The sequence below is a fragment of the Embiotoca jacksoni genome, unplaced genomic scaffold, assembly GCF_022577435.1.
Source record: "Embiotoca jacksoni isolate LCO1_2020_lvr unplaced genomic scaffold, fEmbJac1.0.p SCAF_19, whole genome shotgun sequence".
Classification (NCBI taxonomy): Eukaryota; Metazoa; Chordata; class Actinopteri; family Embiotocidae; genus Embiotoca; species Embiotoca jacksoni.
Window position 1 is genome coordinate 4,497,415 of NW_027185329.1, and position 19,192 is coordinate 4,516,606.

General features: G+C 40.2%; 1 protein-coding gene across 1 annotated transcript in view; it reads left to right on the top strand.

Annotated features, from left to right (window-relative positions):
- The first annotated feature begins 455 nt into the window (after positions 1-455).
- The window catches only part of LOC138200436 (collagen alpha-1(XXIV) chain), an 82,351-nt gene continuing 63,614 nt past the window's right edge, over positions 456-19,192 (top strand). The window contains exons 1-4 of the mRNA XM_069153103.1: positions 456-935; positions 8,839-8,909; positions 11,745-13,084; positions 17,236-17,289. Coding sequence (XP_069009204.1) covers positions 883-935; positions 8,839-8,909; positions 11,745-13,084; positions 17,236-17,289 — 1,518 coding nt within the window. The 5' untranslated portion in view covers positions 456-882. The remainder of the gene's footprint in view (positions 936-8,838; positions 8,910-11,744; positions 13,085-17,235; positions 17,290-19,192) is intronic.

The following is a 19,192-nucleotide window of genomic DNA, read 5'->3' on the forward strand; positions in this document are numbered from 1 at the left end:
ATATTATAGTTTAAATCTAAAGTGCTGTAAACTAGTTCTGATATGAGTTGTCTGATGCTCGATAGCAGATACTTTTGCCATTTTGCCAGAACAACAGAGCCTTAATCTGCAGCACTTGGCAGATTTGCATGTCAGCAAACTACATGAGGCTGAGCCAGCTGATCTCTTCTATTTTCTCAAAGTCTTAGTATCTTTCAGCAAGATGGTTTATGCTACTGTTTTATCGTTTAAACAAAACTGCTTAAAATACTGTAAACATGCAGGCATTTTCTCTGCTTTAGGGTAATACAGTAGTCGAAATAGACAACGAGCCCTGAAGAACACAAGCAGCCAAAACTCTATCCGTGATGTCACGAGTCAGTAACTGGTGAAATCCAACACCACCAGCTGGTAGGAGTTGTGATGGGGTGAATGCAGGTCCTCTTGCATCAGTGCAAGTCAAGGCACATAGCAGAAACCACCGCCCGGAGGTAAAGACGCACAGAGCTGAATCTGCTGCTGTGTGGAAGACCAAGAGTTAGCCGAGCGCTCACTCTCTTTATCCCTCAGAGCAGTCACGTTAAACACTGCTACACGCCGACTTGCCGCACTGTAAGCCTATTTTGTTTTTCTATGCAACTGTCGCGCGTCTCCACTTTGGATAGAAATAGCCTGATCTCTGCGCGCCGCAGAGCGCAAAGGATCTGAGGCTCAGGTTTGAAAGAGTGGGAGAGATCTCTCCTTCGGACTGCAGTACGATGAGGAAACTCTGAGGTGGCAACACTGCACTGTCCACTTTACGCTTCCTTTGGCTGCTACCGAAGGGGAGCCCATGTGCAGGTATCCCCTTGAGTGTGATTCTGTTTTCACCCTGATCTCTGCTGCCTGGACAAATGCATACAAATGCATTTAGGAGCTCAACGGACAAGGAGTGGACACGTTTCCGCGGCAGCAACGTAAGTGGGCTTTCGGTTAAATACTATGCGGATGTCAGACTATGTGTGCAAAATGAAACTGGTCCCAAAACAGATTTGATTTGAAATGGCAACTGGGAGACTTATTTCTGCTCAGACCTGGCGCGTTTCCCGAACAGGGGCGCCAGTTGACTAAACAAGTCCCAGCAACTACAGGTTTTGGCCACCAACGCGTGACTGATACTAAAAAGTATTTTAAGCTCGAGTTTCGTATTGGAATTAATCATCTTTATTGTTATTTTTCCGTATGTTTCCAACTAGATCCCTATGTTGTTGTTTTTTTGTTGACTTTTCATTCTTTAGTTCTGCAGAAAAGCTGCAGTGCAACTGTGATTATGAAATCACTGCTGTCCAGCTTTACTGTCCCCATCTGATAACTGTACTTTTCCACTGATACATGCATTTGAACTTTCTTTTGAGTATTTTAGGGTGAAATTGCTGTTTCATGTTTGACAACTGAAGTCTTGGCTTTGAACTCGCCATGTGAACATGCAGCCTGGGCTCTCCAACATTATAATCTGAATACCCTGTGGTACTACAGCTGAACTCTCTGCTTTTTATTTATCTGTCACTCACATAGCTATGATAAGCCAGAAAATAAACACTGCAGCATTGAGAGAGAGGATGTCCTGGAAGCACTGATGCTTATTCAGCAAGTGATAAATCATTGTTATTCTGCATTGTGATATAACTGTTCAGGACCCAACACTTGTGAATGAGTCAAACTCTGTCAAAGTGTTGAGGCTTCTAATGGGGAAGAAAAAAAAAATCTGTTAAGCACCCTTAAACTGAAACATTCCTCATGGAAGTGTGTATTATTGACATATAGGATGCAGGGTTTTGTTGTCCTGTTACATTCAGCTGTGCCTGGCTGCCTTTAAAGGGTGTTTAAGAGGAAAATAATTATTTTCTGTCAGAAGCGAGTCCAAGTTGTCTGTGCTCTATTATGAATCCCTTCCAGATATGATCACAAAGCATTCTGCTGTTCTATGGTGATAGTGTTTTCTCTCTGGAAAACAAAGTGAATCTGAAGTCTTGAGTGATCCTGTTTTGTGTCCTCGGGAGTGAAAATGAGAGCCTTATGGGAGCGCTGAGTTGACTGAGAATAAATGTCGCCTCCTTTAAATTCGCAGACAGAGTTAGTGTGTATGCATCAGTGGTTAACTGGCTCCTGAGCTCCAGACAATCACCCACTGTTGCAGCTATTGCTGCTCCATTGCTGGCAATGTTTGGACTGTATATAGCTGCAGAAACACAGCCGCTCGCATACTGTGCACTTGACCAAGACACAGGATGGTAGTTCCTATAATAAGTTGATATTGCAAATTTGTGTGGAATGCTTGAGAGTCTAGACTTAAATAAGAATCACTTGCACAAGTTTGGCGATGTCGGTTTAAAATGAAAATTTGGGAAGATGTCTGATGGTGCAGGCCATGAACTATTCTATGATGATTGTTGTGTTGGGTTTAATGTAGCTAAGATGTCCCACAACTTTTGTTTTTCATCTGTTCTTGTTGAAAATCCCAGAAAGAATATAATAAATAAAATAATGGCCATAGAAGTCATAATGTACCCTGTGATGGGACGATTATGTCTTGCTAAGATTATGATAATGTCAAACTTTGGGTTCAACAAAATAAAATGCCAGAAATAATGCAAAAGCCCAGTTACAATGATGTTTAACCATCCACTCAGTTATGGTTTTTGGCCATGCAGAAATCCCTGTTGCATAGACTTAAACCATTGTCCAATTACAAGAGAGCTGACTAGAATTTAATCTGTGGGGCTCGAACATTAGTAAGTTTATGAGAGAACAATTTAACAGCAAAGAACCTTTGCAAAAACAATGTCCTGGTTCCTCAAGATAATCCACAGACCTCGCTGTGAACATCTATTTTAATAGTTATTTTCTGCCCAAGCTAAAAAAAAAAATCAAACTAAAAACTACCAAAAACGAAGGCCATTGTGTCACAAGCTACTGCTGATGTGGTAAAATATGTATATATATTTTTGTTTTTGTCATTATTTCTGTGATCTGACTAACATCATGCATTATGGGATCACAGGAACCCGCATCCTAGCTCACCTTCTCCACATCAGTGGCCGTGGGGATTTTGGCCTGTCTGTGTGAGTGAGTGTATTTAACCCTTCTAACATCTGCAGGTCCCTCCACAACAGGAAAAGGGCAAACCAATAAAGGCCCGTGGAAGTTTACTCACAGTCTTTTGTCTCCTCGCTGTCTTGTGGACTAAGTCAATCTTTACTCTGGTCTGTCGTGACCTCTTGACTCCGAGTACCTATTGAGCGAGCCGCCAAATGTGAGGCACGCTCAGCTCTTCAGAGGAAGCAGACAGACATGACATACTGCTTTGAGAAAATCAAGTTTAGATTCATATTTTTATTCATCAGCTGCTTGGAGAAGTTTGGAAATCCTTATCATTTCAAGCCTTGGCAAATGAAGAACCACAAGAAGGCTTGTTGACCTGCTAATTTTTGCTGCTGGTCATTTGGAAAGGAGAAGACAAGCCTACTTAGTTCCTTCATTATGAAGTCATGATGATCAGGATACAGGTACTAAAGCTGAAACACAGCCAGCAGGAACAGATACTGGCAGTCGATCAGTTACTTCTTCATGAGATTGATAAGCAAAACCTGCAGGAACAGAACGCCTGATTAACAAGAAACTGATGTTTTCATTTAGAGAAATATCCTCTCCTCATGAACCATGTGTGTGTGTGTGTGTGTGTGTGTGTGTGTGTGTGCATGTGCGTGTGCGTGTGCGCGTGCATGCGATACCTAGTTTTAACAAGAGGCATCTCATGTTTATATGATGGACATCATTTTTCAGATGTCTTACAAGCCTCACTGTGACTCCTCAGAGCACCGTGTCATTATATGTGTGTCAAAGTTCTTGCTTTCCCTCTGTTTTGAGTTCCACGGCATTTTTTAACTCCACTGGGCCACATTTTTTGCCAAAGGGGCATATAACAAGGAGGGGTTAGGAAAATGCTCCGAGGTCAAGCTCAATAAACCAACATTTTCTGAATAATTACTCTATGTGGAGTAGACTTCTTTCAGAGGAGTACATCTGCCATGCCAATATTCTCATGGCTTGAAACGAGCTTTTGCCAGCAGAAAAGGGTGAAATATGACGGGTCAGTCAAGGTGACTCCCATCAGTTTTTTTTTTTTTTTTTTTTCGATGGCCCAACGTGTCTTTACAAATCAGAGAACCATTTCGCCAAAAGCCAACTAAAGAAGAGTAGCTGTGTCTTTTTTTTTTTTTTTTTTTTTTTTACCGGCAAATTTATTGGAACCAATTCCTTTTCGGACCTCCTTCAAAAAGTTGGAACATGTCGGAGTTGTTTGGGAAGATTAACAGTTTTACATGCTTTGTTGCTACTAATGGATCAGAACGCTGCAAATTAAACATGCAAACATTACTACTGTGTATGCCACCACTCTAAAAGTCTCCTCCTGCGAGACATCAGTGATGAACGTACGGAAATTGTTTCCCTTTCCTTATGAGTGCTGTAAACTGAACTTAAGTCAGTTTGCTCCTATTTGCCAAGCCTAATTGAGCACTTTGCCTCTCCATTTGCCTCTCAGCCTTTTTTCCTCAGTTGAATGAACCATTGTTAGGGATCCAAGCTCATTTTTGAGGGGAGAAAGGCAAGATCTGTTGCTGCTGGAAAGATTCATGGCAGAGGGGAGTTTTAAGTTGTGATTATTTATAGTCTTGACATGACACCCACTCCCCACATAGTGGTATTTCCCTTAGTCAACAGAGCACTGTTTGGGTAGCTTTGTCTTGCTTTCAGCAGTCTTTTCCATTAACTGCTTGGACTGGGAAACATGTCAAAGTGTACTGTTACTTGTGCAAGGATTTACCTCAGAATTTAACAAAGAAATAGCTTTAAAAAAAAAAAAAAGTGGATTTGCATGTAGTCTATGTTGCCAATTAGTGCAATTCATTTATTCCGCTTCCTTCCTGTTTGCAGGGCACAAAATAAAAAGCTTAAAATCTATAAATTTGGTCCACCACGTGATCCTGGGACAGAATTTTGGCAAATTCGGTACTGGAAAATTCCCACCACTTCTACTGTGCAAAAGCGATGACCTGAGTGTATTTGGTGGCAGAGCCTCTGGGATGCTTTAAATAGCCCTGAAGAGGGAGAGTGTGAGACAGACAGACGAAAAAGATGTCTGAATCGGCATTAAATGGCCCCACACACATCAAACAGGGAATGTTAAATGTTATATTTTGTTTTTTTGGGGTTTTTTTTTTACTTTTAAAAGCTGCCAACCTTTAAGCAGAACCAGCTACTCATTGGCCTTATAAATGTCACTTGTATGCTCTCAACAGATGAATGATTGTATTCATATATCCCCCACTTGTTTTTCTCTCATTACTTTTCTCTGTTTTGGGTATATGTCTGTGTTCCCAGCTGTGGAATGTCGCACCACTTTCTCGATGGGGAACAGGTGACAGACACGGCTCACGATGTTTCTACTTAGAGACAGCACTTTTTCTTTTTCTCTTGTTGTCTTTTTCTTTCACTTTTTTCCCCTCTTTTCTCCATTTGATTATGTTTTTGTTTCCTCAAGTCAGCAGGGCCACATTGCTCCAGGAAAACAAATACAGTTGCCTGTCTGTGGCGCTTTGTCAAACACTTTTAGCTGGGTTTTTTTTGTGGGGTTAATCCGATGCTCAAAGTTCTGATCAGAGAGATGGTTGTAAGCTATCTATCATGCTATTTGCAACCATCACAAACCCTGAGGGTTTACTGTGTGACTGTAATTGATAGTGCTCTTTTTAGTCCCACACAGCTGCATATTAAAATAGCAGGACTACTGTCTCCTCACGTGTTATGTGCAACCACCATACTGTGTCAGTGTTGAAAATTATGACATGAGCTGCCAAACTACTTGAAGTTGTGTTAGCAGCTGTTGCTGCGTGCGGAGCTGCGTGCAGAGCTGCCGATGTGATTGATTTGGTCTGAATATGCAGAGTATGCTTTGAAGTTGTACTGTAGATGATAATGCACCTTAAAATATGTTGGTTATTATTGCTGTAAAGAAGAAATGGAAGTGATTTGGATTACTGTTTAATGCACATTTTAAAAACCTGTTCTTGGTTTAGTTTCAATGTGAATTTTCCCACATTTGCCAAAAACATTTTTTTTTTTTTTTTCAGTTTTCAAATTATAAATTTGGGTTTCTGCACTAAAACTGGACCATTTATTTTGGTTGAAGTTACTACACCTTGCTCTAATTTGGCAATGTCAGCAAATCAGATTATATGGGATTGACACGTGGATGGTGATATTGCATAACAAGGTCTGCAACCTGTTCTGCTGTCTTTGCTGTAGTTTTAGAGACACTAATAAGCAGCTTCAGCTTAAAACCATGAGATTACAGACTAAAACAAACATGCCAGTTGAACATGGTGGTCTGCGTAATCTCTGGTCTCTCTGGGTCTGTGCCTTCTTGAGGTAAATACACTTTTGAGAGTGTGCATTTGAATAAACATGACTCTCCCAAATGAAATGGCTGAATTGAGCCACAAAATACTAGAGATTGTGAGTTGTCAGGTGCATTAAAGGTGGTGGAGAAGTGTACTACACTCTACATGTACATGCAAATCTCTGAATAGGAAAAACACATGTCAGTGCAACATGTAAATGTATTGTGTAAATGCTTTCTTTTAGATTTATTTGGCCTTTTGGTGCTCTTACATGCTGTCCTTTCTCAGTGGCTATATGGTGGGCAGTGCCACCTAGAGGTGGGGTCAGTGAGGGTCAAAGAATTGAGTAAGGTCTCAACATGCAGTACAATCGACATATAGATCCTTATATCTCATTGTGTGATTATAGTGATGTTCTAAATGAAAAAAGAAATTCTCTAAAATTAATGTAACCTAAATGAGAGTGTTTCTTGCACAATCAAGATGCTTTTTTTTTTTTATGTAGAATTACGACATCTTCGAAAGATGAAAGATACATTGCAATGTAACATAATATTGTGTATTTAAATTAATGTTATGATATACACAGAACTTGTGGCTTTTTTTCACAATATATGAACAGATCTTTGTGCTCTGTTTATCAAAAAAGCCTGTAAGCACCCCCTTGAAGGCCTTTTAAGAATGAAGATTCATGAGGCAAGTTCTTTACAATTTGAAAAAATTCATCTTAAAAGGCAGGCTCAACATTTGTCTTTCTAAATCTAAGCTGGGACTTTTCTGTCTTTGTGGTCATCGTTTGAACCAAATTAAACTGCTATTAACCAACTGTGCCTTTGAGACAAAATCCATCATTGTCTGGGAACAATAAAACATGACACAGAAATGCTCTCTGCATGGCTTTTCACAATATTTTGAGACATAAAAATGTCAAGGTTTAATGCCTTTATAAACAGAGAGGTCAGGTTGCCTTTTAAGATCTTCCAGGTTTCTTTTTTTTATATGTTCCAACTAGTGATGTCAACTCAATATTGAGTAGGACTGCAGGTAATGATTATTTTTTTTATTATCAATGAATCTAGAGATTATTTATTGAATTGATTATTCAATGTTAGTCTAAAATATAGTAGAAAATGACTAAATATGGCACAAAGCGTTGCCCTTTTATTGGTTGCTTTGGCTAATCAACAGTGTAAAACCCAAAGATATATTCAATTTGCAAAGAAATAAATCTGAAAAAAAAACCCACAATATAAGTCCTAACATTTCAGAAGATGAGGGAATATTAGGCATTTTGCTGTGATAAATGAACTTTCAAAATGAAAAAAAATCTTAGTTTATGATCAGTCAATCACTTCAGTTCTCAGAAAGCTCACCGCAGCTTCAAGCAGTCCATCAAGAGAGACACATAATGGTCAAAGATAGTTTTAAGTCTTAAGTTTAGGATATTTATTTAGATTTTACACCAGTTAGTGCCTAGCATTATATTTGAAAAGGTGGAGAATAGGGCGAGGACTTGCTGTACTAATTGACCATGTGTAACACTTTCTGTCAAAATGAGACTTCTTTTCAACATCTGCTCTAAAAAGCCATTTTTGTTTATGAATGTCATCATGGCTTATGTTTGAACAACTTTTAGATACAAAATTGATGCCCCACGGCTTTACCGGCCTTTCAACAAGCAGTTCATATTATTACCGTTAAAATGAAATTATTGACACTTAACTTTCAGTTATTGACTGTTAAGGCTCGTTAATAACGTATTTTCCTCTTTATAAAGTTGAACTATTGGTATTTCAATCCGTGGCTTTTATCAGCTCTTCCCATATGAGTGAGATAGAAAGATAGTAGTCACTTAAGTTTTTCTGAGATTACGACTGTTTTGTCAACCAAATCTGACTTAAAACTGAGACATAACCTCAACAACAGACCATAACAGACCCCTGTTTCCTCTGTGTATGTGTGCTGTAGTATATTGAACATCACCTGACATGAACAGCAGTTTCTCTTATAAACTATCACCAGGACTGTGGGTATGAATTTCCAGCCCTCTCCACTTTATTTATCCTCCTTTCTCCCTCTTGTTTGCTTTGATTTCATTCTGGAGTTATTGGTTGTTTTGTTTTTTTTTATCCCAGGCTGCAACCACAAATTAACTTACACTTTCTTATACCTGCATTCTCCCTGCGATGGCCTTACAACCTCTTCACCAAAAAAGAATAAGCAGACATATGGATGTACGAGAATGAAAATGTACGAGAAAAACTCATCTGTGCAGCACAATTTTGAAAGCAGAATTATGCTTAGCGACATGCTAAATACTATTGATAATTTAGATTGTTTAAATTTTTTATGTTTTTACATACATTACTTCTAGAATGAGCTAATCTGATTGTAATGTTTTGTTTGTATGTCCCTGCAGGTGGAACTTTCTCCTGCTCCTGTCAGTATGCTCAGCAGTACTCTCTGGAGAAGAAGATTACAGAGCTCAAGGTAAACAGCAGACCCCTAATGCATTGCTAAACATCATCATTAATAGTATTACTAGTAGGCTTATACTGTTTTTATAGAAAGGCATTTTGTTTTGTTTTCCTTAGTGACTACGTCCCGTTGATATTTGATCATTCAGTCATACGGACAGTGTAATGGACTATTTGATTCATTTTTGTCAGCTTTTGGCCTCAGCTGGTACACAGTTGAAATATTACTGAGTGGTTATTTTAACTCAACTTGAATGAATAATGGAGAGGTGATGCTATATACTTTCGATCGTTTATGGTAACAAATTTAACATTTTGACCGTTTTACTTTAATTAAGTACACCGACCCAAATTAGTAGATTTTGTATCAACCAGGCTTCATTATTGACACTGAATACAATTTAAGCTATTTTTTACGTTGAGGTCTTTTCCAGCAACTCTGTTTTTAGCACGCATGTTACTAGACGTATTAACCAATCTCGTTTAGTCAGGTGCAGTGAGGAATACAGAAAAGGAAAAGAGGACACTGATATCACATTGGTGCTGAGTGTTAGCAGATAGCCTGAGTTGAGGTTTTGGAAAATTAGTGCATCTTTCCATTGGGCAACACTTGACATGTTTGGGAATATAATTCTGCAGGATGAGATTCAAAAAGGATAAGTACGAAACAAACTCAAATGTGATATCTATTTTTTTCTTTACACTTAATTAGCTACAAATATATATCGGAGCAACGGTGACTGTGAACAGGAGCCCCTCTTTCTGTGCTCCTCTTCTCATTTTTAACCTTACCCCTCAACATGTCTGCTCCTGCTCTCAAGGCCACAGCGTGCATTTAGAAGCAACCTAAATAGCTTCTCAACTTTTGTTTACCCATCTTTTTACCCATCTTTTTCCCTCTTAAGTGCTCTAATCTCTGGTCCATCAGAAAAGGCTCGAAATATCTCGCATGAAAACATGAATGTGAAGTACACGCTGAGCGGAGCACTCTGGGAAAGTATACCAATTAGTCAGACAGCTAAATGTTTTGGCAGCTGTGCCTCAGCTGTACAGACGCTGGGAATAATGTGATATGCATCTGTATAAGTAAAGCAACAAGGATGAGAGCAGTTGAAGGTGAGAAGAGAAGTATTGAGTTGATTTAAAAAAAAAAAAAAAAAAAAAGTTTACAGGCCTCTGGAGAGTCAGTAAAACTAAACTTCTTCATAGAATTTGACCTGATGCTCCTTTTTTGTCTTAGACAGCAACATTCTGCCACAAAACACCTCGCTCAGCTCATCGTTTCATTGCCGCAGGCTTCCTGAAGCCTTTTAAAGATCTCCGTTGCCGGCTCCATGCCCATGGCAAAATCGCTGTCGCAAATATGTGTACAACGCCGGTGCTTATGTTGATGAAGTGACGTAACTCGCAATACTCACTCGAGGGTTTTATCTTCCCTTTGCTCCGAGTGTGGCGCCTGCTCGTGTGTGACAGGAACATTCTCTGAATTTTTTAATTGCCCCTCGTATACGTTGAATAAAACTCCGCACATCATTCTGCACAGTGAAGTTCACTCATTGAACTGCAGGGACAAGAAAATAACAAGAACATATTTTTGAATGGAAGCAGAGTTTAAGTATAATGTAACGTATTCCTCTGGATGTGAATTCCTAGAAAGGAATGCTGTTAAACCAATCTGCAGAAAACTTCAATCAGTTTTGAATCAGCAATGTAAAAATTTTTTTTAACAAGGCTTTTATATTTGCGGCTGACCTCGTGATGAAGCCTCACATATTTGTTCACATCTCCACATGTATGTGCATCGTCTACTGCCCCTTTCACAAAGTAAACTGCCTAAAGGGTGACTCCCCTTATTCCATCCTGCATCCTGTAATCTCCCAACATATCTATAGTTGAAAAACCCACTCCAAGCAGAATCAATCCATCATAATGAGGGGAGGAGGAATGCACACAGAGTGCTAGAGCAGCTTGTCTTAACATATGAGACAGGTTAATTGGAATCCGGGCTGACGTTACCTCAGGCAAAGAATGTCAAGGACATCTCAGTGCGTGCTGAGATCAGCTGCAGATAGATAGTCATGTCATCTCACAGATTCAAGGGGGGAACAGAGTTTTCTGTATCTCCAAGAAATGTTTTTGTACTTTCCTTCGACATAACATAAATTATTTTTAGAATTACCTGCGGCATGACGAAAGTATTAAGCATGAATCTCTGGTGGCAGACAGATTCAAAAAGGCTGCGTGGACCGGTTTCCTGTATCCTAGTTTGGTACCGAGCTTCTCGAATCTCCACTATTCATCTGGCCCACAGCTGCCTACAGAGAAAAACAAGGATGTGACACCAATATCCTGGGGACACTTTTATATAGGCATAATGGCTGACAATGCTTTTCTCTTTCACTTAACTTGAGCAATGACAACTATATAATTATTTAGCATTCGTCACAATGATGCATCTTTCCTGAATTTAAATTACAGTCAAGGAGAAGAATTTAACCTTTTTGACTCTCACTATAACTATTTGTGAACAATTAGAAGAACTACAGTAATATTGACAAAATATCTGTTGCACATTAAGGTAGTGTATAATAACATATATAAATTTAATACAAATTAAATTTAAACAATAGATAGACAAATACATGTTAAACTGTTCCTTGGACTGCTGGGCTTTTATTAATACATTTTCTTTTAATATGATTACAGTTTTGGGTCTTCCTTGTGAATTCAATGAATGCTAGTTCAGGACCTGCTTTTTTTTTGGAAAGTAATGAACCAAAGTCTGACTATGGGCTTTCTAATCCAGTCGCTGCACTTTAACCTTACCAGTGTCTTCTCTGTCCTTCAGGTGTGGATATCCTTCATCAATTGGGGCTTACAACTCAAAGCAGCACAGACAATCCCTACCAGAGGACGAGCTCGCCTCCCACGTCATACATCAATGTTCCCTCATCTTTGGATGTCCCTGTTCCTGGATATGGGGTGTTACTCGACTCAAACTCCCTCTATGAGGCTCCAACAGGCAGTCTGTTCCCGCCTGAGTTTGGCGAGGAGTTTTCTGTCGTGGTCAGCCTAAGCTCCTGGCGAGCAAACAATGCTTTTCTTTTTAGTGTCAAAGATGGCAGGGACGGGCTGCGTTTTGGCATTCAACTGCTGCCTCGCCGAGTGGTGGTTTACACCGTCGAGAAAGCCCCCATCTACTTCACCTACAACTGGCAGGATGGGCGCCAGCACCCTTTTGCGATTGGTGTTCGTGGACGTTCCGTGTCCTTCTACGCGGATTGCGGAGCGGTGCAGCAACAGGAGCAGACCCTGGGCAGATCTCAAACACTGGGGCAATCTGGGGGTCTCTTCACTTTGGGGAGGATGAACTCCAAGGCGGCACCATTCAGTGGTCGAGTCTGCCAGCTAGACATCTATCCCTCAGCCCAAGCTGCCGCGCACTACTGCAACTATGTTAAAAAACAGTGCCGGCTGGCCGACACTTACCGATTGCCTTTGCCACATCCTGGTTTGGATATTGAGGTGAATGACCCCCCTTCTAGCCTTTTGACAAAGCCCCTTCTTGGAGTAGCAGCTACCCATCACACCCCCATCAAAGCTGCAGCAGCTGTTAAACTGTCACACAGTTTGGTCGTACAGGATTCAACTCTGAGCCCATCAATACAACCTCATCTGGTGGACCACAGCCACATTTCTACATTGGAACCTCCAGTCCACCCTGACACATCCTCACTTCTGAATCTGGCCTATAGCACAATCATCACCACTACCAAAAATGTGTTGGCAAAAGACAGTACGCCCCAGGGGGACACTGATCACTCGGAAAACAGCACAGAAGAAGAGAGCAGCTCCGGGAGCCAGCAGACTCCAGATGCCACCCCGGGCCTGATTTCCCCGGTCAGGCAAAGTCAAGTGAAGGAAGGACTCAGGAACAACTCCATCACAGGCTCTAAGGACTCTCGCTTCGGGCCCCAACAGACTCCTCTTGTCCTGGAGACTCATCTGAGAGCCAACGGCACCACTTTGTACAGGGAGAATCAGGTGGACACCTCAGAACAACACGATTTGGACGGCAGCTATGACGACGTAGACATGGGAGGATATGATTATGGATATGGGGAGCCAGACTTCTTCTATGACTACGAGGATGGTTTCCGTGGCCCCAAAGGAGAGCCAGGTCCTCCGGTAAGTGACTGAACCAATAAATGCCAAGCAGAGCTACTGTATGAGTGCTTACACAGCGTGGTTGCCAGCGGGTTTGTCAGTGCATCGCTGTACATCATCAAAAATAGAGTGCAAGGTAATCAAAACTCATTTATGGCCACCCCACTTTGGATGCTTTGTCAAATTTCTTACAGACACCCAGAATATAAGAAATGTTTTGGCAGTGTGATGCAGTGATTTAAAGCTGGTGGCATGTTCCTGCATTGTTCTTTTTTCATGTATCGACAAGTTGTTAAAATAACATGTCATTCCTTTGCTAAAATACCGCCAGCTACTTTTGTTCTTATGTTAGTGAGGATGACTCCGCTGAGGGTGGGAGATATACCCTAGCAATAAAAAAATGTGTTGTTCATCCAGCGATATGACGTAACCTAGCTGTCAGGATAGCTTCGCCTCATGCATACATGCTTTTGTTGTTCACAAGTCATGCTTATGTTTCCACGAGTGTATTTAATGATGTAAGATGTCTGGACTCATCTTCCAGTTTCCATAGTGCTATGTCAGTTATGAGGTGCCCGCAGGCCTGTGGGAGGGACATAGGTTAGCCAGAACCGAGGTGTCGCAGTTTGTCTTCACATCGCAGAGCCTGAGTAAGCTGTACTGCAGTGTTATAAACAAGACAGTGTAAGCCACAGGTCCTTTTCCAGTGGATTCAATTTTGGCAAAAAAAATATGTCAAATAAGCTGGAGCGTTATCTTTACCTGTTTGTATGTCTTGGCGACTCTGACCACTTACGTGCAGGTTTTGAATGCTGGGTCAGCTGAAGGTCATTGGCTGTTTCTGTGTCACCGGCTCTTCGTTTAAACTTAAAGCAAACTGGCTTACTTCTTTTGAAGGAAGGATTGTTATCGTTTTGCAGCTACATAATCAGAAGAGTACAGTGGCATGTTTACAGGCTGCTTCTGGTCTCAGGAAATGGTCTGTCATCATGATTTGTGTTTTGTTACTTAAACACGTTTCATTAGATAACACAACTTTGACCAACTGCACAGAGATAATGTTTGGAAAACTCGCATTTAATTCAAGTGGCAGAGAACTTGAGTAATTTCTAATTTGCAGCCTCATTTGAAGTAAGACATTTCTACAAAAATTGAGGATGTATAAGGATAAATCAGTGGTGCAAAATAGAAATGCACCAATCTGACTTTCTCCATGTCTCTCTTTCTTCCTCTTTCTTTCTTTATCAATTCCGATACCTAAGCGCAGGATATTTGCAGATATTACAGATTTCCTGTCTGATGTTTTTTTGCTGTCTTTTCCTCATTTTTGATACTTGTAGACCATGCCGTGTAGAACTTACTCGGTCCGTTTTAGTGTGGGGTAACATGAGGCCCGAGATTGCTCCGAAACCTTTGTGACTTCATAAATGTATCTCATTAATTCACACATCAATTAAAAACTTAATTTCACGTGGAGTGCCAGATCTGGGGCCCATCTGGTCTTATTAAGCTGATGGGATATTGGCTCCATACCAAAACAGTGGATCAGTTCAGCGCACCTCTACTGCAAATATGTAGCTCAACAGACAAAGAACCAATGTGAGCTTTTTTTTTTTCCGATTGTGCTGTGAAGTCTCTGAATGAAACAAGCTGCCCACTGACATTAAAACCACTTTCAGGATATTGGAAGTTGCAATTTAATAGGTTGTGAGTAAAAGTGGACTTGTTTGTGTGTTTTCTAATTTTAAGTTGTCGTCTCGTAAGTGATGCATTTGAGGGTGTTACAGTGTTGCGGTAGCCCTGTAGACAAAATATATATCTTCTTGACTGTTATATAACTTGTTGTTTAAATAGTCCTCTAAAACTTATGATATTGTTATGTTGGTGTTAGGATAAATTGAGCTGCTTGCAATTTCATCAAGTTTTGCAAATTCCACATTTTTAGCATCCGCTAATAGTGCTGCATTAAAAGATGGCAAGGTAACCAGTTTGTGTGGGTACTTTTCTGCAGGTAATAAGAAGATAAAATATGATCTAGAAGTCCAGTTTGAGTAATTCATCAACGTGTTTGCAGGTATGTCAAATACTAAAACACTCATTATACTATTGGGAAAACTTTACAACCGTGTAAAGTTCTCAGCAGTCACGAGGTAAGCAGTGGGGTTGTGCTTTTAAGGGCTGCATGCTTTTCACATTTTGGTTGGTTATACTTCAAGCCTGGCTATTTCTTAATTTGCCTGCAATTTGGGAAAACCCAAGTGTACCAACCCTGGGTTTGGATGGAACGTGTTTGGATCAGGTTTGACTCTATTGGATTTATACCACTGCTTTAGAGGGAATCTGGTAATGTCTTAGCTATGATTTGCACATATTAGCGTCATACAGCAGACAGCTTACTTGGTTTGGGTAACCGTGCATTTGATATTGTGATTCAGCTGGAGTTAATGTCACAGTGCAACAGTTCAGAAGATGATTCATTCTGTCCTACAACTTTCCAGAACTTTGACTTCTTGAATTGACTTCTTGTTGGGAAGATTTGACGCTTGTATTGGCAGCACAGACAAAGCATGTGAATATTATCATTTTACTGCTTGAGTGCCTCAGTTTCTTTAGGCCCTGTTGTTGTGATGAAGGCGGTGGTGTGCTCACAGTTTCCATGTGTCTGTGTGTGGGAGTCTGGAGGAACAAACAGCTGTTTCTTTATTCATGTCTCCCTCTGTGCCCATGTACTGCTCTGACAAGGGATGCGGATGCTCCGGTGCACCCAGTTCTAACCTCTAGCTTCTGCAGAAACTCTGAATAGTAAATGGAGCAATAATATATCTGTTTTCATCTAAACCTTTGAATATTGTACCTTTTATCGGGGCTTTGTTTTTTAGGGTAAGATGGCAACAGCATCCTAACGTTATCCAATGATGGAGATTATTGTTCAAGTGTGTCATTTTTAGTCTCTCTTCTCAAGTGAGTTCATTTACTAAAACCATGCCTCCTTGCTTTTCTTTTAGGTGCTTGGCCTTCTTCCTGTATTCCAAAGGTATTCATATTAGGTTAACTGGTGATTCTAAATAGTCCATAGGTGTTAATAAAAGTGTGAATGGTCAGCCCAGTAATGCACCTGCCTGTCTACTGGAGAACAGCGTGTCAGTGTGGCAACTTGACCCCGCCTCGGTGTGAGATGCACGTCGGAGGTCATTTGAAGTGCAAATTGGCTAAAGTCCTTGTAGGGAGGCAGGTTGTAGGTGGTTGGATGGATAAAATGGCATCTGTTAGTTTTTGTGCGTAACCCTATCCAAGTGGTTGTGTTTTCCTAAACCTCACCACATGAGTTTTCATGCCTTGGCAAAGCAAAACCATTGACATGCTGTCATCTAGTTGTAGACTGGCGGATGTATTCCACGCTTTAGCATGAGACCGTGTGGGAACGGTTGTTGTTAGCCCAGTGACTCACTGGCGTTCTGTCCCGGGTGAACCCTGCCTCGTAATAATAAGCGAGTTTAGCGAAAGGTGTAATAGAATTTACTTTGCATTTAGTTTGTCTATTACTTCCCCCGTAGCAACGATTAACAGATTTCTGTTGACTTTACTTTGAGATTTGTCAGTGATTAATCCTGCTGTGCTTGATTTGTTTTGAACTGTTAATGATGTCCTCTTTGATGTTCTCCATTTTCTCATCATGCAAATGTTTTGGGGGCAAATCAGTCAGTAATGAAGATATCTGTTTTCACCTTAGCTCAGTTGTGACATTCCAGTGCATTTTGTAGGAGATATTTGGCAACTTTGGCGATCAACCACTTAAAAGCCAGCCAGTAGAATGTTTGCATGGAAAGCTTTTACCAACTGAGGCCTGTATTACAACTTAAATAATAAGATGTTACAGCACTTTTCTTTTTTTGTTTTCTGTCATTTATCACATGTGCAAACAAAAAAAATGTGCAAATTACATGTGCAATCAATGTTTTTAGTTAAAAAAAACTTGCCGCCTTTCTTTGAACTTTGTAGCGCTTACATAAATATAGCACATATTCATAACTGCATAGATCCTGACAGTGAACTACATGTTATCGCTTGCTTACATACTCTTATCTCTCTTTTCTTTCTCCCCTTCACTCCCTCGATCTATCACTACAACATCCCCCTCTTTCTCTCCCTGTCCCTCTGTCTCTCTGGTTTAGGGTCCTTCTGGTCCCCCTGGTTTACCCGGTCCTTCAGGAAAAAGAGGTTCTCGGGTGAGTAATATGTGCAAAGGTGATGGCCCTCAGGCAGTATGCTGTAAAGAAGGTGTAATCTGTGGATCAGGGGGAGTGTACATATGTGTGTAATAGTGGGATACAATTCAGAATAAGTTAAATAATAAAAATTAACTACCAGATATGTATTTTTTTTCCTCTTCATGCAATAGTAAACTGTTTTATTTGGCGAGGTCAATATATCTGTATATATGTACCTGACCCCAGATAATAATAACATAAATACCTTATGGAAAGTCATGAAATATGAAGACAATATGTCTCAAAGTTTTGTTTAAAACACTACTTTGAGATATTGGCCACTCTGCAGGTGCCATTTTACATGGAAAGAATTATGGAGTCTCTATAAACGGGTTAAGATCAAGTTTATTGGCTCCCTGAACTTTGTAATAAACAGCACAAACTCATTAACCAAAAGCCTTGAGCATTATATTTTCTCCTTTTGTTAGGGCAGTCAGCAAGCACTCGCCATATGTGTTTTGCCTGTATTGACTATCGCAGCTGCAACTGTAGGCAAAGAGGTGCTGACGGACGTGTTTGTGGTTGAAGTGATTGGGCTCAGGAACAAGCCTTGCTTTGTCAAAGCACATGACAATGAGATAATTTGCTTTGAAGATACTGGGGACGTTGTACTTGTCGGCAACTTTTGGAGCGTCAACATTAAGTGACCAAACTGTTCCAGCTGCAACCGGCAGCAGCATTGTCGACACACGTCTCCGCTCTGATCTCTGGGACTACTCTGTGTGCGACTGCCAAGGCTGTAATGATGCAATGCTGCGATTATGCCGCGGGACCCGGGGGCATCTTTAAACAGAACGAGACACATTTTATTAAATAGATGTTGTATGTGTTAGAGAGGGAAGCTGTATAAATACATGGTCTTTGCTCCACCCTGCACAGCAACATCGTCATGGCTAATTCACAGTAACTCATGGAATGTCAATACCTGCCGTGCTTCAGTGGAAGACAACATGCAAGACAATTCATTTGATTGCTTGTAGACGGTTTTAAACACCTGCTTATGACCCACATCAGACAGTGAATCTCAAGTGTCAGTGTCAAATTATTTCTTGGTAATGTGGGAAAATGTTGTTCGCGTAGGTTTACATACATGGCCGGGGTAGTTTCTCTCTGGATTTATATCCGTGTGTATGTGGTTTACTGTCTGGCTTTATAATTAATGGTCTCGGTTCAAAGCAACATACAGGTGTAACATTTTCCCGTTTGCTTCCTTTTCCTTATAGTGGGGATTCAGAGAAATCATGCCAGCCTTTTAACAGTGCAGAGGGCTATGTTAGTGAGCGGAGGCGGTGAAAGATGGTCTCGTAAATTAGAGTTACAGATTAATTTATTTTAAAGTTCATCAGATGCCAGAACAAGGCACATTGATTTGTAATACTCGTCCTGGAAAGTTATCTAGACTTTTTGAATATGTTGTTATTATGATTGTGAAGTTAACAGAAGAAATATGGTAGTGAAATTATAGAATATATATATATATATATATAGGTGAAATTATAGAATATATATATATATATTCTATAATTTCAGAATATATATATATATATTCTATAATTTCACCTGCGGAAACCTGCAAAACTGGACCCTCTTAACTGCAATTACAGTTTACAAGCACTTCAAACCTCAACATATCGAGTAATAACTCAAATAAAACGAATCATGTTCGTATGATTTTTCTTTTACAAATGATGTATTGTTTTGTGCCATTTATAGTCTTTTTGTAATTTAAATCTTAATTTCAATTATGAAGTTTCCTGTTCTTTTTGCTATATATATATATATATATATATATATATATATAAATAATCTGCATGTATTTGATTGGCCATCGATATCGGTGATGGATATCACACCGGTTGCA